At 46.7% G+C, this 24,849-nt stretch overlaps 1 protein-coding gene across 1 annotated transcript in view; it reads right to left on the bottom strand.

Moving 5' to 3' along the window:
* The window catches only part of CCDC69 (coiled-coil domain containing 69), a 31,191-nt gene extending 23,759 nt beyond the window's left edge, over positions 1-7,432 (bottom strand). Inside the window, exon 1 of the mRNA XM_036994077.1 lies at positions 7,215-7,432. Within this exon, the coding sequence (XP_036849972.1) occupies positions 7,215-7,262 (48 nt within the window). The 5' untranslated portion in view covers positions 7,263-7,432. The remainder of the gene's footprint in view (positions 1-7,214) is intronic.
* Positions 7,433-24,849: the final 17,417 nt, after the last annotated feature.

Raw genomic sequence — 24,849 nt, 5'->3', positions numbered from 1 at the left:
ACTAGCTTACATTCCCATCAGCAGTGTAGGAGGGTTCCCCTTTCTCCACATCCTCACCCGCATTTGTTGTTCTTAGTCTTTTTGATGCTAGCCATCCTAACTGGAGTGAGGTGATATCTCTTTGTGGTTTTGATTTGCATTTCCATGATGATTAGTGATGTGGACCATCTTTTCATGTGTCTGTTGGCATTTGAATTTCTTCTTTGGAGAACTGTCTCTTCATATCCTCTGCCTGTTTTTTAATCGGGTTATTTGCTTTTTGGGTGTTGAGTCATGTGAGTTCTTTATATATTTTAGATGTTAACCCCTTGTGGGATATGTCATTTACAAATATATTCTCCCATACTGTAGGATGCCTTTTTGTTCTGATGATGGTGCCCTTTGCTGTACAGAAACTTTTTAGTATGATGTAGTTCCATGTGTTCATTTTTGCCTTTGTTTCCCTTGGTCGAGGAGATGCATTCAGGAAGAAGTTGCTCATGCTTATATTCAGGAGATTTTTGCCTATGTTGTCTTCTAAGAGTTCTATGGTTTCATGACTTACATTCAGGTCTTTGATCCATTTTGAGTTTACTTTTGTATATGGGGTTAAACAATAATCCAGTTTCATTCTCTTACATGTAGCTGTCCAGTTTTGCCAACACCAGCTGTTGAAGAGGCTGTCATTTCCCCATTGCATGTCCGTGGCTCCTTTATCATATATTAATTGGCCATACATGGTTGGGTTTATATCAGGGCTCTCTAGTTGTTTCATTGGTCTATAGGTCTGTTCTTGTGCCAGTATTAAATTGTCTTGATTACTGTAGCTTTGTAGTAGAGCTTGAAGTTGGGGAGCATAATCCCCCCAGCTTTATTCTACCTTCTCAGGCCTGCTTTGGCTATTTGGGGTCTTTTGTGGTTCCATATGAATTTTAGAATGATTTTCTCTAGTTCGTTGAAGAATGCTGTTGGTATTCTGATAGAAATTGCATTGAATCTGTAGATTGCTTTAGGCAGGATGGCCATTTTGACAATATTAATTCTTCCTGTCCATGAGCACAGGATGTGTTTCCATTTATTGGTATCTTCTATAATTTCTCTCATGAGTCTCTTGTAGTTTTCAGAGGATAGGTCTTTCACTTCCTTGATTAGGTTTATTCCTAGGTATTTGATTCTTTTTGATGCAACTGTGAATGGAATTGTTTTCCTGATTTCTCACTCTGCTAGTTCATTGTTAGTGTATAGGAATGCCACAGATTCCTGTGTATTAATTTTGTATCCTGCAACTTTGCTGAATTCAGTAGTTTTGGAGTAGATTCTTTAGGATTTTTTATGTACAATATCATGTCAACTGCAAACAGGGACAGTTTAACTTCTTCCTTGCCAATCTGGATGCCTTTTATTTCTTTGTGTTGTCTGATTGCTGTGGCTAGGACTTCCAGTACTATGTTGAATAGAAGTGGGGAGAGTGGGCATCTTTGTCTTGTTCCCAATTGTAAAGGAAAAGCTTTCAGCTTCTCACTGGTAAGTATAATGTTGGCTGTGGGTTTTTCATATATGGCCTTTATTGTGTTGAGGTGCTTGCCCTCTATACCCATTTTGTTGAGAGTTTTTATCATGAATGGGTGTTAAATTTTGTCGAATGCTTTTGCAGCATCTATGGAGATGATCATGTGGTTTTTGTCCTTGCTTTTGTTGATGTGGTGGATGATGTCGATGGATTTTCGAATGTTGTACCATCCTTGCATTCCTGGTATGAATCCCACTGGATCATGATGGATGATCTTTTTGATATATTTTTGAATTTGGTTTGCTAATATGTTGTTGAGTATTTTTGCATCTATGTTCATCAGGGATATTGGTTTGTAATTTTCTTTTTTTGTGGTGTCTTTGCCTGGTTTTGGTATTAGAGTGATGTTGGCCTCATAGAATGAGCTTGGAAGTATTCCCTCTTCTACTCTTCGGAAAACTTTAAGGAGGATGGGTATTAGGTCTTCACTAATGTTTGATAAAATTCAGCGGTGAAGCCATCTGGTCCAGGGGCTTTGTTCTTAGGTAGGTCTTTGATTACCAGTTCAATTTCATTGCTGGTAATTGGTCTGTTGAGATTTTCTGTTTCTTTCTGGGTCAGCCTTGGAAGGTTGTGTTTTTCTAGAAAGTTGTCCATTTCTTCTAGGTTATCCAGTTTGTTAGCATGTAATTTTTCATAGTATTCTCTAATCATTCTTTGTATTTCTGTGGTGTCCATAGTGATTTTTCCTTTCTCATTTCTGATTCTGTTTATGTGTGTAGACTCTTTTTTTCTTCATAAGTCTGGCTAGGGGTTTATCTATTTTATTTTCTTGAAGAACCAGCTCTTGCTTTCATTGATTCTTTCTATTGTTTTATTCTTCTTGATTTTATTTATTTATGCTCTAATCTTTATTATGTCTCTCCTTCTACTGACTTTGGGCCTCTTTTGTTCTTCTGTTTCTAGTTTCATCAATTGTGAGTTTAGACTGCTCATATGGTGTTGTTCTTCTTTCCTGAGCTAGACCTGTATAGCAATGTATTTACCTCTTAGCACGGCCTTTGCTGCATCCCACAGATTTTGCAGTGTTGAATTATTATTGCCATTTGTCTCCATATATTGCTTGATCTCTGTTTTTATTTGGTCATTGATCCATTGGTTATTTAGGAGCATGTTGTGAAGGCTCCATGTGTTTGTGGGATTTTTCATTTGCTTTGCATAACTTATTTCTAGTTTCATACTTTTGTGCTCTGAGAAACTGGTTGGTACAAGTTCAATCTTTTTTAATTTACTGAGGCTCTTTTTGTGGCCTAGTGTATGATCTATTCTTGAAAATGTTCCATGTGCACTTGAGAAGAATGTGTATTCTGCTGCTTTTGGGTGTAGAGTTCTGTAGATGTGTATTAGGTCCATCTGTTCTAATGCGTTGTTCAGTGCCTCTGTGTTCTTACTTTTTTTCTGTCTGGTTGATCTGTCTTTCAGAGTGAGTGGAATGTTGAAGTCTCCTCGAATGAATGCATTGTATTCTATTTCCGCTTTTAATTCAGTTAGTATTTGTTTCACATATGTAGGTGCTCCTGTGTTGGCATCCCCTCTTCTCTTGCTGAAGTATTACCTGAACTCTTCTTGGACTTCTGCAGAGAAGGGGTGCTCACTATTCTTCCTCCTGGGAAGTAGAATCTGGCTCCCTTTAGCTTCCCCTCACTGCCTTACTGGGCACAATGCTGCCTTCTGCAACATCAGAGGATAAAGCTGCTCCCATAGCCCTTGATGGCACTTTAGAGGTTCGAGGGCAGCAGCCAGGCTCCAGGCTGCATAGCCCCAACCCCAATAGCATTCCAAGGACATTACTGTCCCTGTGTCATGTATCCTTGTTTGCTTTCCTTGGGTATGATCCAGGCAGTGATGTCCTTAAAGTATAACTCTGTATCCCTTAATGACATCACCTCATCAAGGACATACCACTTACCAGTGTGTCAGGGGCTCTATACCTGCATTATTTCTCTGACCTTTAGAACAACCCCTATGACCCAGGAGCTAACATCATGTCTGTCTTACAGATGAGGAAACTGAGGCCCAGAGAGTCCATGTCCCTACCATGTCACTTACTGGATCCGCACCGGAGCCAGGATTGAAGAAGCACCCAGGCAACAGCCTTGTATGCCAAGTTAATAAATGACTTGTGAACCCAGTTCTTAAGCCCATGCCCTTGGTGTCTATGGTTTTGTTTCAGAATTACTTATGCTCATGTCAGGCTCTTCCACATCATTCACCTCTGCATCTCTCCTGCTCCTTCACCTGGCCTGCCACCTGGAAGAGCTCACAAAGGGCTTCTGAAGGACTGACCACTGAGAACCTGTTGCCTGAGGCCCAGCTTTGGAAGCAGTGCTGAGCCAGACTCTCTGATGCCCTGTTCAGGGCTGTGCTCAGATCCAAAGCCCTGGGGACTGGGGACTCCAGACCTCATACCGGGGGCACCCCCAGGTGGTTGACCAGGCATGAAGTGGCCCTCTCATCATGCTCAGAGGGGCCTGGTGACTTGCTGGGGATGGGTGGCCCCTCTGGACTCCCATGTTACTCCTACAGGCAAGTCCCTGGAAGGTTGCCTACCTTGGTCCTTACCCTCTCTGTCTGGCCTCCCTGGAAGACCTCTTGGGGGATGTGGCCACATCAGCCAAGACAGGTTTAGGAAGGAGCATACAGTGCAGATAGGTCACTGAGCACCCACCCTCAGCCTGCCAGGAATCCCCACTCACTCATTCACCAGGATTTCAATTTGTGCCGATAACTTAGCCCCAGGCTGGGCCTCCAGTGGGATCTAGAGCAACTGGTAGCTAAGGCCACCAGGCACTGTAGACTACAGAACTCAGCAAACCCTCTGATCTTTGAACCTGGAGGAATTCTGAGAGGTTCTTGTGGTCAAGCCCCTGTCCCTATCCAGGGCAGTGCCCCCTAGAAGCTCATTCTTCAGTCTTTGTTGCCTGCCACCTCCACTCTCCACAGTGAGCTCATGATACTGAGCTTTCTCTGGCTCAGCCTCTGCTCAGGCTGTTCTCCTTGACTGGGTGACTCCTGCCAAACCTTCAACCCCCAGTCAAGGCATGTGTCCCCTGCCTCAACCCGAGAAGCCTTCCTATATCTCTCAAGGCTGGGTGAGATACTCTCTGGGCTAGCCCTTAGCCTGGCTCTTATTTGGCCCTCATTCATTCACTCATAAACACGTAAGTATTTATGTAGCATCTGCTGTGTACGAGGAAACCAGGCCTGGGTGCACAACTTTGCCACCAAGCGGCTCTGTGGCTCTGGACCCCTCACTCCTGCCTGAGCCTCAGACTCCTCACCTGCAGAAGCGGAAAGAGTCTGCAGCTCAGCCTGGCTCCCAGGGCTTTCGTGGGGAGGCCAGATGTGAAAACGTTCTGTAGACTGCCACTCAGGGCGAGTCAGCGTAGTTGTGACCTGACCCTTCTGTACTCTGAGCCCCCTGTTGTCCAGCTCACCCTTAGAGCTCCCTCTCCCCAGGGGACTGGTAGCCTGGTGGGGATGGGCTTGGGGGCTCAGGGCCTTCCAAGGTTGGCACCTGGATGAGAAACTGGGCAGGAGCACAGCCTGGAGGCATGGAAAAGGGCATGAACTTTAAACAGAACCAGCATATAAATCCTGCTGCACAGGGGCAGGGGTGTGGCATTGCTGGAGTGGGGGAGACATGCCAGGCTGCTCTGAGGCAACAGGGTGAAGGCTTTAATGCCAGAGGGCTTGGGAACTAACAAGAAGCCACTGGAAGCACAGGGTAGTGGGGGCAGACATCTTACACTGGACTATATGATTGGCTACCTGGGTTCTGCTCTAAGTTGCTCTGTGACCTCAGTCGAGACCCTTCTCTCCTTCAGGCCTTAAACTCCCATCTGTATGTTGGGAGCATCAGCTGTAGGGGTACCCAAGGCCCCTTCCCACTTGGATAGTCTATGCCAATTTTACGTGCCCTTCACAGCTTGGGATGGGGGGCCAGTTCAAGCTGTGCCAGAGACAGACAGGGACAGCTGGTGAGGCTCTCTGGAGGGCCAGGGGGCAAGGGAACCCATGCTCACTGTGGTCTCCTTCAGCCTGCAGAAGGGCCAGGCCCGGAACAGGACTCTGCCTGCCACGGCATAGATGGATTTCACCCTTGGCCCACTTTGCAGACTAAAAGATAGACACGGGTGCAGAGAACACAGACCCTCAGACCCTTAGAAATCATCCTTCCCACCCCACCCGCTCCCCATACAGAGGGAGAAACTGAGTCCCAGACAGCCATAAGGGCTTGCTTGGGCTCATGCAGCATGTCTGTGGCAGAGCCAGGACTGGTGTCCACCTATCACCAGCTCCATTACAAGTCTCAAGTCAGGTTCAGGTTATTCTGCCCATCATCCCTGTCAGCCAGCCCTCTGCTTCCAGGGATGCAGGCAAGCCTCAGTCTCCCTATCGAGCCAGGGAAGACGTAAGGGTTTTTGGGTCAGAGCTTGGTGAGGTGTTTTGAACTGGGAAGAAAGGAGAAGCAAGGAATGTGGAAGGGTTAATGTACTTAGGACCAAAACTCATCTCCCTGGATGAGGCACGTGGCAGGGAGTAGAATCATCCAGGTTGGGGACAGGACTGAAGCCCAGGCACTAGCAAAGCAGGAGGAGGGGGAGGGAGAGGGGGAGGGAGAGGGGGAGGGAGAGGGGGAGGGAGAGGGGGAGGGAGAGGGGGAGGGGGAGGGGAGGGGGAGACTCAAGTTCAGTGGAAAACGACTGACTCTTGTCACAGTCTGGGGCCTCTCAGGTCTCCAGGGGACTGATCACCACGTTATGGAACCACCTACTCCCACCTGTCTAAAGGACAGGTAGTAGGAAGAAGGCTCAGGACTTGAGGGCCCTTTCCTCCCCTTCTGCACCTCAGGCTGTTCCCTGAGGAGGCTGCCCTCTGGCTGCAGGCTCTGACCTGGGCTTGTCAGACCCCAGGGGGCAGCTGGTCCCACTGCAAGAAACCCGAGTAGAGTCTCCTGGGCCCTAACCCAGCTCTGAGGCCCCTTGGGGGAGGGACGGGAAGGAAAGGAAGGGCGGCAGGAGGCGGCAGATCTCCTCCTTCTTTGGCCCCTCCCAGCTACCCCCAGGACAGCTCGCAGGCACCGGCTCCGGGGCCTGGAGGCGCTCTTTAAACTTTAAAGCGTACTGTAACCACCTGGGCATCTAGTTAAAAGGCAGATTCTATTTTAGCAGATCTGGGCATGGCCCGAGAGTCTCCATTTCTAACAGGTCCTGGGTGATGCCGATGCCGTCAATCTGTGGACTACTCTGCAAGTGGATACCCTATAGAGATCATCTGCCCCTGAACGGTGGGAAAGCCGAAGGCCCAGAGAGGTCAAGTAATTATCCATGGCCACACAGCGAGTAGCCCCCGACCAAAGGAGAAGGGCACCTGCCATAGGCACCAGACATTTCCTCACCGTGGCAGCTGAAATGAGCTGCGCTCCCGGGCCCAGCGGCCGTGTTTGTAAACTCGCTGCCCCGCGCGGCTCAGCCCCTGGGCCGGGGAAAGAGCGCTGCCGGCAGAGCTTCCCCGGTCTCCCTCCGTGCCAGCCCCCCGCGGTTCTCCGCGCTGCACCCCGGGCCGCGAGCAGGGAGCCCAGGGCGCCAGGAGCCGCTGCGGCGGAGCGTTACGCACTCTCCCTCCGCCCCGAAAGGCAAACTTCTCCGCCGGCGCTCTTTACCTTTTTGGGGGGTTTGCAGCAGCTCAGCCTGCTGTGTCCGCAGCCCATCCTCCGGGGGCTCCCGGACGCCGCCTCCCAACTCCGGGGCCCCCAGAGGCCCCCTGCCGTCCTGGCCCAGCTGCCTGCTCCGTGCCCGCCGGCCGGGGCTGCCGGCGAGACCCTGAAACTGAACCTGGAAGCGCAGACTTGAGCCGCAGCTGGGGCAGCCGCGCGCCGTATATACCCGAAGAGCAGGGCTTCGCGAAACCTGCGGGGTTCGCGGCCCCGCTGCGCAGGTGACCAGTCTTTGTAAATGAATGGAACTTCGGACCAGGGCAGGGAAGATCTCTACGAACAATGGATACTTTTTCGGGCCCTCAGCCGAGAAAAGGCCGGGAGAAAGAAAAAAAAACCCACAATTATTTTAATAATTAAAAAAATTATTAAATACAACAGCTACCGTTTATTTGAGAGCTGTTTCTGTCCATACTTGCACATATTATTGCTATTTCTTGCCATCTTCTTGCAACAAAGGTATTATTTCCTTCATTCTATAGGTGAGGAAAATGAGGCCCAAGATGTGAAGTGATTCGCTTAAGCTAGTGAGCACCTGAGCCCAGGTAAAATCCAGCTCGAATTCCAGAACGAAGCTCCGAACCGCTTCCCTGCAAATACAAGATAATACTGAGTTTGATTGTAATGTATGCTCACCTCTGGGTCAACAGCTCCTTGCTGTTCACAAGCTTTGGTAATATTCTCCGCCATCCATCCCGGACAGATGTTACCCATCACAACAATCTATTGAGGCAGACAGGCAGATGTAGTGGGAATAAGGGACATAAAATGCCAGTGCCAGAGAAAACGATCCTCACTTTGTTACTGGCTGAGATTTCTGGGCGTGGCGATGCAGGAAAAAGACAGCTAACTGTGAAAACTAGTGTGTGTGCTGTGTGTACATCAGAACATGATGCAAGACCCAGAGACCCTTGGAAGGCCTATGACGAAAAGGATTTAACAGAAATAAACACAGCAGACTGGTGGCTGCCACAGGGGAGCAGGGTGGGGGGCTGAGCAAAATAGGCAAAGGGGATGAAGAGGTACATACTTCCAATTATAAAATAAATTTGTCACAGGGATAAAAGTACAGCATAGGAAAAAGAAAGGAAAAAAGAAAAAAAGAATGTGACCCACTGCAGCAGGTTCTGAGAAAGTAAACTAAGGACACAGGTGAAATCAGGGTATTGGAAGGAAGAATAATATACGGTGGTGGTTCACAAAGCGTGGTCCCCAAATAAGCAGCATCAGTACTACCAGAAATCTTAGTAAGAAATACAAATTATCAGGCCCCAGGGACATGTATAGATTCTAATCTCTAGTTTCCCAAGCCCTCCAGGTGATTCTGCTCAGAGCTAAAGTTTGAGAACCACTGCTGTAGGTCGTGGTAAACAGGCAATGAGAAAGAGTGCTTAAATGAACAGTGCTTATGATTAAAAAAAAAAAAAAAGCAAAAAAACCCCAAACAATCCAAATATTCAAGACAAGGAGCCTGGTTAAGTAAATTACATCTATTGAAACAGAATCTCATGGAACCAGAAAAATGCTGACAAGGATGAATTTTTTAATTTTCCAAAATGTAAAAAATCCATTATTATTTTTAAATAGTATTAATGGTGATGACCTCTGGATGGGTGAGATTTTGGATATTTAAGATCATTCTTCATTTTCTTATATTTAAAAAATGAGTATACACTTATTACTATTGTAATACAAGGTTTCTTAAAAAATATGTTTTTAAATCCATACATGAGACTGAGACTAGTTTTTCACCATCAAGTCATGGCTAAGTACCTGAAATCCCCAAAATGGGCAATTATGATGAGTTAACTAGGTAGACAAGCAACATAAAGGGAAAAAATGGCCAAAAATGTGTGGGGAGATCATAACCAGTGGTGCCCTGTGTGATCCTGAACCAGCCGTTTTCCCCTTTTGGAGAGTTTCCCATCTGAACATTGAAGAGTTGAACTTTCTAAAATTGAAATCAAATTTTAAAGTCAACAATTAAACTCAATAACTTGGGTGGATGGGGAGGAACTAGGAAAACAAATTCTGTTTCCAGAGCCTCTGTTCTCAGGAGCTCTTGCACCCAGCTTCTTTGAACTTCCTGGGAGACCTGGCTCAAATTTCCCACTTTCCCACAGTGTTTTGGCTGTGTGCTTTAAAGTTCCGCCTGAGAAAAAACCCTGTTAAGAGTTTTTTTTGCTGTAGTGACTTGACTTTGCATGAGTTGCTAGTGATATTTTTGGTGATTGATGTACCAGCCAGTTAAGTTAGCCTGTCTGTCTCTGGCTGCAGTATTAAAAAACATAAAAATCTCAGTAACTTACCACAAGTGAAGCTAAGTTTTGCTCACACTACATGTCCAGCGTGGGGAGGCAGAGGGCTCTGCTTCAGAGACAGTCTCTGCCCCCTCTATGATGTGAGGCTCAGGGGTGGCCAGAGCAAGAGGGTGTACAGAGAATGCTGCATAGGGTCTTAAATACTTCCACTCTGAAGTGACACACATTAAGTCCACTTACATTTTATTGGTCAGAGCCAGTCAGACAGTCATGCCCAACTTCAAGGGGATGGGGAAGTGCAATGTGTGCCCAGGAGAGGAATTACCGGACATACTGGTGAAAAGCAGAAATGTCTACCATAGTTAGCGATCACTAAGCAGGTGCTACAATGTGCGTGTTTCTAGGGTTCGGAGGGTAATTAACTCATCCTGGTTTGTCAGGATCCCCCCGACAACCAGTTTTAGCATTGAAAGTCCCATGTTCCAGGAAACACCTGAGTCCCAGGCACAACAGGATGGCTGGTCACTCTATGGGCAAGGCATAGTGGAGGTATGAGGGAATAAGACTCAGTTCTTGTCCTTGAATTAGTTATAACATGTTCTTTTGACATTAGACCTATGCAAAGGAAAAGATGGGAAACAATGCAGAACTGGTTATAAAGCTAACATCAAGTTGTGTGGGCCATGCAGAAAGTATCAGCTTTAAAAGAGGTAAGAGACCACGGGGGAAGGGGAAGGGAGAGGAGGACTTCTGGAGGAACACTAAAGACAGAGGACATCCCTGCTGAAGGGAATCTGGGAATCTCAGGTAGAATGGGATCTGAGGCTTGTCTTCTGTTGCTTGCAACTAAGAGAAAGCTCTTACAGCTTCCCTTCTAAATGTTTGTGCAATCTGTGTTTGAGTACTTCCCATGACGGGACATCACACCTATCTTTCCATACCTAGGGGGAAGGGGAAAAGCAGGGAGGAGTGCTTAGAGGAGGGCGGAGCAGCATGAGTTAAGTCAGGGTAGAGTGTGTAGGCTGGGGACCTGGGGGACAAGGAATTACTGTCAGTGGCTAGGTTGTGCATGATTCTACCTGTATGTTCAGAAGCAGCTCGCATGCCCCTTCCTTCCGAAAGCCTTGCAGCACTTGTTCCACAGATCTTTTAGCACATGGGGTAGTTTTCCTCTGAGTTACGCTTGTTTGTGGGCTCTGTGTCCTTCCTAATGAATTGAAGGGTTGCGCAGCTCTGTCGCCTCCCTCCTCACCCCACGCCGTACTTGGTAGGTTGTGGCAGAGACTTCCTGTCACCTTACTCAACTTCCATTCTTCCTCTTCTTTAGTTACAGAATCCTAAAAATCTTGGGACAGCAATGTGTTGGGCTGACAGGCTACTTACCCAGCTTCCCTTACACTTAGGGGTAGCCAGTGATAAGAGGGAATTACTGGTTGGGGCTTCCAGGAAAAACTTGAATAAGGAAATGACTCACCTGGGAGCAGGACTCCCTTTTCCTGCCTGGAATACAGATATGAATTCTAACAGCCATTTTATTACCCTGAGCAAAAAGATGGAAGGAGCCTTGATCTCTGATGAATTTATGGAGCTCCCATACCAGCCTTGATCAACTACTTCCAAATTTTTTCACATTATAGAATAAACAGTAAATTTGTTTAAGCCACTGCCATTGAGATTCTGTTACTAGTAGCAGAAAGCAATTTCTAACCAACTAATAGGTCATTAATTATGGTTTGTTATATTGAATTTAGTTTGAATAATTTACTCTTGGAGACATTTTGCATACCCTAGCTTTAATTCTGGAGAAGGCTCTGCTGAGAAAGGTACCCTGGGTTTGCCAGACTCTTGCTGGAAATGTTTATTTTGACAGCTTTCTCTTGAGATGTATATGAGAAGAAAACTAGAGGGAAACTAAAATTGTTGAGTACTTAGGCTTCTATTGGGGTGTTTCTCAAAGAAGGGGCAGTCTCATTTGCTTCAGAATCATCTGACACTCTCTCTCCTTTCCCATTGATTGAATTGGGACCTGGAAGACTGAGTCTGGGGGATTTTCACATAAAAGTTTGAGCCTTAGTGCTCCAGTGGTTGTGGTGGATCATTTTACCAGGGAATAGAATCGCTATATTAATTACACTGAATTGTATTGAATTGAATTAATGGGGAAGTCCTTTGAAAGGAGAATTGAATCTGAGTAATACTAATTAACAAGAAACTTATTTTCCCAGGAGTCCTGTAGTTTGGGATTTCATCCTGCCTTGGGAGAGGTGGCAAGATTCACTTTGCTACTGTCTTTATCAAGACTTAGTTCATGCCCATGACCATTGGTCAGTGCTTCCTCTGGTCAGTGAAGTTCAGATGGAGGGCCTCACCGAGCTTGAGTGGGAATACAGAGTAAGAGGGGCTCAGAGCACCACCTAGGGACTTTTTCTAGGGAAAACTGCACATTCACTCTTCAAGTGGGCTCTCGGGTCTGGAGGCTATTAATAATGAACAGAAGTGGACATTGCTTTACATCAGCAGTTCTCAAAATGCAGTCCAGGGGTCAGCAACATCAGCATCTCTTGGGAAATTTTTAGAAATGTAAATTCTTGGACCCCGCCCCAGACTAGCTACATCAGGAACACTGGGTGTGGGACCCAGGAATCTGTGATTTACAAGTCCTCCAGAAAATTCCACTTATATTTGAGTTGCTTTGACCTTTATATTCTCCTCATGTCTGACAGCCACTTTTTTTTCTTTTTTTTTAATGGGCACTGAGATGTGAGACAGAGTGGGGCACAGAGCCCTCTGAGTCTGTGGGTGAGCCCCATGTTCCATGTCCGAGGCATCCTTGGCTGTGCTGGTGTCTGAAACATGGCGCACTGTTCTGAGGGTTCTGAGCCAGCCCTCTGAGCCATCTCATATCTAGGGACTAAGGGTGAGCCCTGGACACAGTCCTCTGATGAGGAGTTCATTGATTTAAATGTAATCGAATGAGCAGGACTCTAACAAGTTTTTTTTTGCTGGGAGCTTTCCAGGCCCAGCTCAGAGACGGGTGTTCTCTTGCCTGGCTGCACCTAGGTGAGCGATCGCCCTGCCCCTTTCTACACGCCCGCCCTCCTCTCCCTTTCTGGAGAACTGTTGGCACCTTCTGCGTGTCCCTGCCCAACATCACGTCCTCTTCCATTCAGTTCCATACCCTTGCTCGGGGGAGTCCTGGCAGCCCACCTCATTCTTCAATGTGAAAAATAAATATTTTTCTACCTGCCACCTGCTTTGTGATCACAGTCTCAGCAAGCCCTTTCTCCTCCCTTCTGGGAAACTCGGGGTTCCCTGGCTCCGTCCTTGCTCCGTCCCAACTGAAGCATTTAACCCACAGGAAGCTAATTGGCATGAAAGAGGATGTTGAAGACAGAGCCCTGTTCCAAGTCAAAAACTCAAACACATGATTTGGCAAAGGACTTTGTGATATTTATATTTTTTATTGACCTGATTCTATACATTCATTCACTCTTTGTGATGTATTGGAATTTCTGGGGCATCTAAATAGTTTATGGGGACAAGGAGGTAGAATATTTGTAAATGGGAGTGACCCAGAACATATGAGAGCTATGATCGAAGCCCAAGACTTAAAACTTAGATGTCTACAAAGCTGGGTAGGTATATACCTAAGGAAAGGGCCAGCATGTGAGGGAGATGGGGTACAAACTGGGGACCATATGGCCATCTAAAAGGGGTGCAAGTGGACATGATGAAGTTGCGTGTTAGAAGGAAGTGAAGGCCCAGACTAGCCAAGTCTTCCAATGTTTCAAGAGAAACTGGAAATGTTTGTTTTTTAAAATGTAAAATCTCCCTTTACCTCCCTCTTCCCCTACCCCTTTCTCTCTTTCACACACACACACACACACACACACACACACACACACACACACACACACCATTATATAAGCTGAAAATATATTTGCAGGAGGTTGTTTCATTATTTGTTTACCTGGACCAGAGGGAGTCAAATAACGTAAAAAGGAACATGGGAAAATACCACAGAAGCAAAAGGAGCAGTTCTGTCTGGGAGAGGGCAGGGCAGGCTCCATCAAGGATGTGATGTTTAAGCTGGGCTGTGTAGATTAAGTAGGAGTTCTCATCAAGAAAGTAGAGAAGTGTGACTCTGTGAGGTGATGGAGGACTTAACTAACCTTATTGTGGCAATCATTTTGCAGTACATACATGTATGAAACTCAAACCTGAAAGAAAGTGGGGTAGAGCATTCATGCCCAGGGCTGTGTGGGTGTTCAGTGGGCCTCAGTGGCTCAGTGTGGCTGGAATGCTGGGCAAATGCAGGAGTGAGGGAGACACAGACAGACAGGGAGAGGCCTTGAAGCCCCAGCCAAGAGGCCTTTATTTTACCCTGGGGGCAATGGGAATGACTCAATCAGAATGGTGTTATACATGGTCTCTCTGGGGCTCAGGTGGCAGGTGAACAGAAAGTGCTGCCCGAAGCTGTCAAACATCCACTGCAGTGACCCATGAGAGAAATGTGTGGGTCCAAACAGCACTTTGGTCCAGAAAGAGTGCTGCCCCCAAGTCCTGCTCAGGCCCTGCCTCCCTGAGCTCCCAGCCTGATACAGTATGGTGACTAGGGCGGGCGCTGCATGGAGGCTGAGTGTGGGGTGCTTCCGGGATAGGCTGGGCGGAAAGCAGTTTCCTCTCTCAGCTTGGGAGGTGGCAGCTAGCAGCCGGCGGTGTTGTGGTTACCAGGGCCTTGGGTTACAGCACATGTTTGTTTTATAAAAACGTTGCAATACCTTTTAAATCAGAGCCCTGAACAGGATCCAAGGACAGTAGCAAGGACCAGCCCCTGTGGCGCTTCTTAAAGAAGCAGCTGCTGAGGGTGGGAGTCCTGGGACCTGGATGGTTGGGAGAGCCTGAGTTCAGGCAGGGCCTGGACGCTGGGTTAGGCTGCAAGGACATCACATCTCCAGTTCACCTCAGTACCCCTCTTCCTTCCTCAAGACACTCTTGCGTCTGGAGCACTTGAAGATGATCAGTCTTCTATGTGTCTTGGAAAATGAAGCACTAGGTACAGGTACCCAGCAATATAGGGTCCAGCTCCTTGGAAGGAAAGACCAGATTTAGCAGTCTGGCCTGACAATGAGTGAGTACCCTGTTGTGGGAGGTATGCAAACAGAGGCTAATATTCGTAGGGCATGTGGGAGAAAGCATGCAAGGGTCTGCTGGGGTAGGGGTCCCGAGGGAAATGGATGCTCAGATTTATTTTGATTCCTACTGGAAGGGATTTTTGTTGTAGTCTCTTTGCAGAGACGGAAGTTATTCCTCATAGGAGGCAAGATTGGGATTCAAGAGACTTTCATTCTGGTGTACTGTTGGTGGGAATGTAAAATAATGCAGTTGCTATGGAAAATGATATGGAGGTTCCTCAACAAATAAAAGATACGGTAATAGGATCCAGCAGCCCCACTTCTGGATATGTATCCAAAAGAATTAAATTAGAATCTTAAAGAGCTATCTGTACTCCCATGTTCATTGCAACATTATTCACAATAGCCAAGATACTGGAAACAACCTGAGGTCCACCCACAGATAGCTGGATAAAGAAAAAGTGGTGAAAATATACAATGGAGTATTATTCGGCCTTTAAAAAGAAGGAAATTCTGCCAGTTGTGATATCAATGAAAGTGGAGGACATTATGCTGAGTGAAATAAACGAGTCACAGAAGGTCAGGTACTGCCTCATTCCACTTACATGAGGTATTTATAATAGTCAAACTCATAGAAGTAGAGAATAGGAAGATCTGTGAGAATATAGAGATCTGTGGTGTAACATAGTGCCTGCAGTTAAAAAAAATACTTTATTGTGCACTTCAACATTTGCTGAAGGTGGATCTCATGTTAAGTATTCTTACCACAAAAACAAAGCAAAGGGAGGGGCACAAGGAAACTTTTGAAAGGGATGGATGTGTCTATTACCTTGATTGTGGTAGTTTCAGGGGTGTATATGTATGTCCAAACTCATCGAATCCTGTGCATTAAATATGTACAGGTTTTTGCACATCACTTATACCTCAAGAAGGCTGTTTACCAAAAAAAGAGAGACTTTCATTCTGATCCTTGGCTTGCTGTTGATTTACATTTTAACATATAGTCACTTCTCTGGTCTCACATCCCCAGCCCACACTTCACTCAGTGCTTGGCATGGAGTGAGCTCTAGCACAGATTTGTTAAATAAATGAATGGATGGATGAATCAGTTGGACTGGGTCCAAAGTTGGACTGGGCCTCAGAGGTTACATGATCTTCCTGAAATGGCATTCACAGTTGTGCGTGTATGAGTGATGCAGTGTTTCTCCTGGCAGAAACTTTACAGCTTTAATCACCATCACCATCACCACCACCATCACCATCACCATCACCACCACCATCACCATCACCATCACCATCACCACCACCATCACCATCACCATCACCACCACCATCACCATCACCATCACCAACATTTATTGAGGATTTATTATGATAAGCTGGGGTCTTTGCATACTTTATCACATTTAATCTTTAGGAACCATGAGAGGAATGGGATGGATTATTTTTCCTGACAGTGCCCACGTCAGCAAAGGCTGCTATTTAGAGCAGCCCCAGAGCCCCCAGAAAGGATGATAAGGGGATGGGCAGGGAAGAGCAGTTGTAAAAGGAACCCGGGGAGGAGGAGGGAGTTATCTCCTCCCCCGCTGCCTCTTGCTCTCTCTGTCGCCTAATGTCTAAATAAGGCTTAGAGGCACATTCTAGGTATCTAAAAATAAACTCCGGCTCCCCCTCCTGCCCCTGGGCTCTGGCGACCTCCAGGCAGCGTCAGGGTCAGGGCTCCCCTTGGCAGGTCCAGCTCGCGGAGCTCGCCCTCGGAGCTATAGAATCCTGTCTCCCTGGGGACCCCAGGCTTCTGGTCGTGTGCTTCCTACTGCAAAACCTGGACCAGAAGTCAGGCTGCCGCGTTCCTATTCTTGGCTGTGCCCTAGGAAACCCAAACAAGTCCCTCTTTCCTCTGCACCTAGTCTCCCCGCATGTAAAACGGGGGCGTTAGAATAATGATGTTGAAAGTCTGGCACTTTTGAATGAAGACAGGACTCCATACTCTGAGGTCAAACTTCAGAGTTTGCCCACGGGTTCTTTAGGGTACATCTGTCCTGTAGACTTATTTTTAGCTCACGAATCCTTTATGATTATCTGAGTTGGATGCCTATCTTTAACGATTTGAAAAATTCACGGAAGTTTGGATTTCCAGCTCCTCTTGAAAAATCCGATCTGTTCACACCGGCAAAACTGAGTCCTAATCGGGTCGCGGCTGCCCTCTACCGGCGGGATCAATGTACTACAGGAGGCGCCGACAGCCTCCCTCAGGGCTCCGCCCAGCCTACCAGGCAGTAACTGTGCCAGGCGCCTAGGGCGGTTGCAGCGAGTATTCAGCGCAGACGAATTCAGCTTTGCATCCCAGGGTAGGGGACACTGGCATTGCTCTGTCCAGCAAATGCCTGTTGAATGAATGAATGAGACAGATAATAGAATGCTTTGGAGACTATAAAGGGCCCGGTGAAGAGGTTTTGACACTGGTGCTGCCTAACTGACACGTGATGCCAGTGCATTGCTAGCCGCTCAAGTCCAGATCCAAGCCCTAAGGAGGAAAAAGATTATCAAATTGTCACCCTCGACCCCAATCCCGTTGGGAGTCATCAGACAATTAAGGTGTTTTTTAAAAATTTGTTTTTATTTTGGTATCATTAATATACAAATTACGTGAAGTTTTTTTTAAAGTAGTTAACGTACAATATTATATTGGTTCAAGTGTACAACACAGTGGTTCAACAGTTACCCACATTATCAAATCCTCACCCCTCTAGTGTGGTTACTATCTATCAAGGTAGAAAGATGTTACAGAATCATTGACTATATTCTCAGGCTGCACTACACCATTACAGTGACCAACCTACATTGTGAATGTGAATAATTGTGACCCTTTATCCCCCTCAACCTCCCCTGCCACCTGCCCCAACCTCTTCCCCTTGGTAACCCCTAGCCAGTCACTTCTCATTGTCTATGAGTCTACTGCTCAGTTACACACATTGTTACATCCTCACCCCACTAGGGCAAATGGTGTCTGTCAACATATTAAGATGTTACGGAACCATCAGTTATGTTTTTTAAAGGTACTACCTGGGCCTCCCACAAAGTCACTGGGATTGTCCTTGGTTGGAAAATTACTGGCAGAAACAGTAAGGGTCTATTGAACTAAAAAAATCCTTGAGAACCACGTTGGAGGCCAGCAGAGGGGCAGCAAAGGAAGTGGGAGAAGGGAGAGGTAGGAAGGCCGAGCAGGGCTGTTTGAAAACCAGGCTTCTGGTCAGCCTGCTGGATTCACCCAGCTGCTCTTGGGCAACTCACTGGAGCTCAAAGGATGCCACATCTGGACTGGCCCTCAGACATCATGAATTCCATCCCACCTCATCATGCAATAGGAAAATGAGGTACAGAGAGGAGAACATGCAAAGAGCAGAGGCTTTGTCCTTCATGTGCTACAGAGGAAGAGGGGAAAGTTCACCAGAAGCCTTCCTTGAGAGGAAATAGTGACTCCATCTGTATCCCACCCCTGCCACTCAAGTGGAGAAAGTCAGTCCAGTCTGGACACTTGCTACTCTAAGTGTGGTCCTGGGACCAGCAGCACTGGCTTCTAGGAGAGCTTGTTAGAAATACAAATCTCTTGGGCTCCACCTAGGCCTGCTGAATCATAATTTGCCTTTCATAAAATTCTCTGTGTTTTGAATGCTCTGTATGTTCGATAAAAGCTGCTTTAGATCAGTGCTTCCCAATGTTGGCTGCACCTTGGAAATCCCCTTGGGGACTTTAAAAAATGCTGATGCCTGGGTCCCACCCTGGGGTACAGCCTGGGCATGGCCTCCCAGGTGATTTGTTTAAAGATCCCCAGGTGTGTCAGCTTTGAGAATTATAGCTCTAGGCAAAGGCTGTGATAAGATGAAAATCATTGGGACTCAAGGCAATGTGAACTGGTGCGGCGGGGGGGGGGGGCGGCGGCTCCCGCACTGAGCCCCTTAGACTGAGGCTGGTGGAGGAGGCACCCTCCCCAGTCCTACCTGGCCTGCTCCACCAGTCCAGCTCCTGCTCCCAAGGGCACTGTCAGGTCTTCAGGAGCTCCCAGATTTCAGACTGGTGAGGTGAGAACGGGGTGGTGTCCACATTAGCATTGTGATCCTGCCCAGGGGCTGGGCCCTGAGCTACAAGACCAGAAAGCTGGGTCTCATTTCACCTACACTGGGTGGTCTTGGGCTAGGCAACTGCTGTTCCTCTCTGGGCTTCAGTTTCTTGCTCTCTTAAAATGGGCTAACCGGAAGGGATCAAATAACTTCTAGGATTCTTTCCGGTTTTATACTTACACACACAGACTCTCAAGGTTGAAAGGGACCTTGGAGATCACCTAGTTTGATCTTGCCTTTCTACAAATGGGGAAACTGAGGCCCAGAGCTGTTAAAAGGCATTGTCAAAGTCAGAAACGCCATTACCATTTATAGAAAATGTTTGGTTTCCATGGAACACTATTCCTTGTCTAAAGCATACCATTTCATTATCTGCTTCTGATTCCTTGAGGGGGTTGGGTGTAGGGGGTCTGTGGATAAAATTGCAGTATTTCCAGAATCTCTCACCTGGCCTTAATCATTTACATATCAATAGGTGTTTCTTCCGGCAGCCTCCAAGAGAAGGAAGGGTTTAGGGAGGGGCTGTTCTCTCCTCCCCTCTGTCGTCTAATTGGTCTGGTGCCCGTCAGTCGTCAGGGATCCATCCACCTGTGGAGTTTCTCCTGCAAGCGGCAGGTGCCGGCAGGTGCCAGCAGCCGCCGGACGGAAGAGAAGGGGAGCTGGAGCCACGGCCAGAGGGGAAGAACAGAGCCGGGCCTCATTACGAGCAATAAATGGGTTTCTCCCAATCTAGCCTCTGCTTAGACTAATTTCGATTACACCGGTTTATTTGTCCTGGGCCAGGAACACCAATTCCCCCCAGAGCTACAGGGGCTCTGTGACTTTTGTTGCCTCTGAAATTGTATAACTCATAATAATGGAAAATATTCTTTGCTTATACACATGTTCATTTTTGCCCCAGTGGAGGTTAAGTTCACTTCCCTCCACATCATGGGAGAAGCCAGCTTTGCCTCCGTTTGCACATTTATCTCAATATTCCTGATCTATAGATGTATGTGCCCTTCGGACTTTCCTTTGCATTGGTTGTAACATCTCTCAGGTTCCCTCATTGCAGGAGTTAAATAAAATCTCGAATGTGTGCTCATTTTCTAAGTGTATGAGAATTATGCTTTTACCTTCTTTTTGAAAATAACCCTTTAATAACAAGAATAGCCAGGATTTAATACCAGATAGCAGACTAAATTTGGGTTGAAGATCCCCAGAGGCCAGACTGTAACACAAGTGGGAGAGGCGCAGCCGGGGGCGGTAGGGACTACAGCCCAGACCCTACCCAAGGGTCAGTGACAACTCAGCGTCAGTGGACTGCTGCCTGTGGGAACATAGTCTGGAGTTTCCAAATCCTCAGATGTTTTTGAAAAAGCTGGAAATCCACGCTGGAAATTTAATGTGAAGTCACTTGTTTTTATTACACATTGTCGACTGGGTAAAATTTCTAAGAAATACCATGCAGACAAATCACGTTTGAGGCTTGTGTTGCCTATCTGTGATCTCTGCATCTGACCCATGTGTCTGCTTCTTAAGCATTTGAAGCGGCAAATACTCCCCATGACACTCGAGGTATTTGCCACACCTGCCTTTATACACATGTCAGGTCCCCAGGAACATTCACTCTTCCACTCAGAGGCATGGCTGCTGGCAGGTCCTTCTGGGCCAAGTTATTCCAGGGCTCACAGTCAGTCGCTTCTCTGGGTAGCCCATGGTGATGAGCATTCGAGTGACAATTTCCAATTTCCCAACTGTGTAATCACAAGTTCAATCGCATGCCCAACTGGGCAGGTTGTGTTGGGAAAGCGCTTGAGAGACCCAGAAAAGACCCAGAGATGGTGTAGCAGACATGAGGGTTTATTGGGATTTGCATACGAGGAGTGCAGAAGGGGCTGGCCAGATGAGGTTGAGCACCGCTGTTGTGGACAGGGAGGGAACTGCAATTGTGGGGGTGGAGACAGAGACTATGATTGTGCCAGGGGCTGAGAGACACAGACTACATGCATGCCAAAAAGGGCGTGTGATTTATGACTATACTATGTGGTTTGCTAGAAGGGATCATTCTTGTGCAACCAGCACCATAAGGAACTAAACCTTCAACAGAGGGGTCTTCATCCCAACAAGATGTTTCCATCTATTAAGAGGGCCTAGATTTGGCCAGCCCCAGACCATCAGCATACTGTATACCCAGCACACCACCCAAAGGAGGGGGCCATGTGGGCATATAGTTATTCTGGGACAAAAGGTTACAAGTGGGCAGTGCTTGTCCCCACACCAACCCATCAATCCAGAATGTCAGTTCTTCAAGGACAAGGGCCTTGTCTTAGTAACTGCCACTTTCATGTATGTAATTATGCACCTATTGTATGTCAGGGGCTTTACATCACTGGTGATCAACTGTGGTTGCACATTTGAATTGCCTAGGCTTAAAAAAAATACCAATGCTTGGATCTTACTTCCAGAGATCTAACTGGTCTGGAGTATGGGCCTACGGATAGGGATTTTTAAAAGCTTTCCAGAGGATGGCGGTACATAGCCCCCCTGGGTAGGGACCAGGGCCTGACCGTCGTGACCACATTGAAATTTCACAGTGGCTCTTTTTTTTTATTAGGATGTCACTGATAAACAGTCTCAGGAAGGTTTCACATGAACAACAATGTAGTCACTACACTCACCCGTATTATCGAGTCCCCCTCGCATGCCCCACGGCAGTCCCTGCCCATCAGTGTAGTAAGATGCCCCAGAGTCACTACTTGCCTTCTCTGTGCTGTACTGTCTTCCCCACGATACCCCCACACCATGTGTTTCACATTGGCTCTTACTGCAAATATTTCTCATTTTCCCCAAAGATGGTAAAAGTCCAGTTCCTCAGAGAGTTCTTACCAGATTCAAGAGGGCAGCCCACCTTACTTTGTATTACTTTAAGCTGATTTCTTCTCTTCTGGTATTATTACTGTTAGATAATATCTTGTTTTTATCTTTACTCGCTGATTGCTCTTCTTGAGTAGACTTAGGTTGAGGATGGAATTACAGGGGTGCGGTGGGGCCTTTATCTTGTTCAACTATTAAATCTGTAAGTATTTGTTGAATGAGTGAGTAGCACTGGGAGGTAGATGATGATGATGAAGTTTACTATTTTAATCCTACTATTAAATTTCTTTAGTGTAAATGAGGAAACTGAGACCAGAGAGGTTAAGGCCCCTGCCCAGGCTCCCACAGGATGCAAGCCTGGATCTGCCTGACTTGGAGCAAGCAGTCTGAAAAAGCCACTCTGCTGTTCTACCTTCCATATCGGTCCTGGCCTTTGGTTCCAGTCACTGTTTCTGGGGTCTTCCAGTATCTCCGCCAAAGCCTTACAAATGGAGATGTCACATACTCTAAGCCGGAAGGAATGTGCCAGTTCATTAAGAGGTCTTCCAAGGTGGCTGGGAGCATAACCTTCTACCAGCCAAGATTGCAGACCGCCTGTGTGAAGGAGCGCGTCTGGACGAGCCTGGACGATTTAGGAGCTGGGAGGCGGTGGGCGTAGAGTTGAGAGGCCTTGACAGGCACCAAGATGGAGAAGGGAAGATGCTGGAAGGCAGGCAGTGCAGCTGCCTTCCTATTTCTCAGAGGCTCCAGGACGTACTGTTGTTGGCAACCAGTTCTCCCCCACCGTCCACACAGCCACCAAGGAGCACAGCCACGCAGGCCTCTCTCGTGCTCCTGTGGGAGCGCCCTCAGGAGTGAGTTCTGATTTCACTTCACAGGGCCTGAAATCGCACTTGTGTGTAATGAGGTGGTGCTAGATGTGAAAGGGAAGAGCTTACCAGAATGGGAAGAGGGTGTTTAATTAAAAAGTCTATTGAAACGTTAGGTAAGGTCTGGAGCTTAGTTAATAGGAACATAGGAATGCCAGTTTCTTAGCTTTTATAAAAAATACCCTGATATCTTTTTAAAATTAAAGTGTTGTTAATATACAATCTTATATTGGTTTCAAGTGTACATCCCAGTGATTCAACAGTCCCTGTGATCAACTTCTATTGTGACTGCAAATTATTCTGCCCCTTTATCTTCCCTCACACACCCACGCACCCATCCCAACCCTTCCCTTGGTAATCACTAGTCACTTCTCAGTGTCTATGAGTTTACTGCTATTTTGTTCCTTCTGTTTTACTTTGTTTTTATATTCCACAAATAAGTGAAATCATATGGTATTTGTCTTTCTCCACCTGGCTCGTTTCACTGAGCACAATACCTTCTAGCTCCATCCATGTTGTTGCAAATGGCAGGATTTCTTTTCTTTTTATGGCTGAATAATATTCCTTTTGTGTATGTACATCTTCTTTATCCATTCATCTATTGATGGACACTGAGGTTGCTTCCATATCTTGGCTATTGCAAACAGTGTGGTTATAAACAGGGGTGTATATAGCTTTTCGAATCAGGGATTTTGTTTCCTTTATCCTAGGAGTGGAATTCCTGGGTCTAATGGTTTTTCCAGTTTTAGCTTTTTGAGGAACCTCCATACTGCTTTCCACACCGGTTGCACCAATTTACATTCCCATCAACAGTGTAGGAGGGCTTCTATTTCTCTGCAACCTTGCTAGCAAAAAATACCCTATCTTAATGTTAACAACAGAAGAAACTGAGAAAGAGTTCTGTACTATTTTTGCAAATTTTCTGTAAATCTAAAATTAATTCCGAAAAAATTTATTTTAAAAAAATAGGTAAAGTTTTAAATTCTACTTATGCATTTATTTATTCAACAAAGATTGTCTATTATGTGTCAGGCACTGGGCACATGTTAGTGACCAAAAGTCATAGTCCCAACCCCTTGTGGGATTTACGATCTCCTGGTAGTGTGGCAAGAAAAATAACCGTGATGCTTTTTTAAAAGCAAAAGTGAGCCGCAAAGTCTCTAATAGTGATGCCAGGATTCTTGTTCACGGAGCCAAAGAATGAACTTCTCAGTCAAGGTAGGAGAACAAGGAGGAAGCTTTTATTTAGAGAGAAAGCCAAGAAAGCAGAGCTCCCGGCTCTGCCGGTACATGAGAGCCCGGGGTGGTGCTTTGTCTAGGGGTTTTATAGGCAGTTGAGAGACAAAGGGCTAGGGATGTACACCTGCTAAGTGGTCCCAAATACCTTTGCAGAAACACTAAGTTTCTTATTAGTCTTCCTGGTTATTTACAAGAATTTTAATGTTCTGATTTCCTCCCAGGATAGCAGCTTCCTGGTCTGGGAGCATATCACTCAAGGCTGCCGCTTTGCTCCCAAGGTGGGCTGAGTTATTGTTTGTTTGTTTAGAAACTTGCTTTTTAACTAATTGGGTTTTAAGATGGAATCCTTCGTGTTTTTACTATGTTGTTTTGGGCTTGCTTGCTACATTGCCTAAGTTGCAACAAATCATTCCTTTAGGGCTGTTGGAAGAAAAGCAGCACTTGGGTAAAGTTAGAAAAATAGGCTGGGCCCCCCAGCAGGCCAAAGCAAATCCCACAATGGATTATCTTGCTTTGTTTTTTTCCAGAGGCACTCACCCTACTCTGTCTAAGCCCATGGTCACTGTCTCAATAGTTTAACAAAATCTTGACTGATGGGCATAAAAGCAGATTCCTCGCTCTGTCACTTCCTAGCTGTGTAACTTTGGCAAAGCTAACGTCACAGCGTATCCGTTTCCTTAGTGGTAAGAGGGAGAAAAGCAATGGATTCCCTCCTAAGTACTTATCAGTGCTTAGCACGCATTAGAGCACTTACTAAATGTTAGTATTATTATGATTGTAATAATTAGTAAAAAGACAGTGATTTCTAACAGATATAGGGAATTGCAGTACCAACAGGGAGCGTGACGAGCCCGACTCGGGTGTGAAAACACAGCGCCCTCCGGCCGCTATCATCACAGCGTGACTTCAAAGACTACAGCCCCGCCCGCCTCCGCGCTCAGCCCTGCTCCCCCGCCCCGCGCTCAGCCCCGGCCCCGGCCTCCTCCGGCTCCGCCTCTGCCGCTCAGAAGGTGGGGCTTGACGCCCACGCCGGGAGGGAGGGGCGCACAGAGGCTCCTCTGCAGGGCGGAGTCCGGAGAGAGAGCCGTCCAATTGCGGGCCTT

This window comes from Manis javanica, chromosome 1, assembly GCF_040802235.1.
Source record: "Manis javanica isolate MJ-LG chromosome 1, MJ_LKY, whole genome shotgun sequence".
NCBI classification, from domain to species: Eukaryota; Metazoa; Chordata; class Mammalia; order Pholidota; family Manidae; genus Manis; species Manis javanica.
This window is presented reverse-complemented; position numbering and strand designations above follow the sequence as displayed.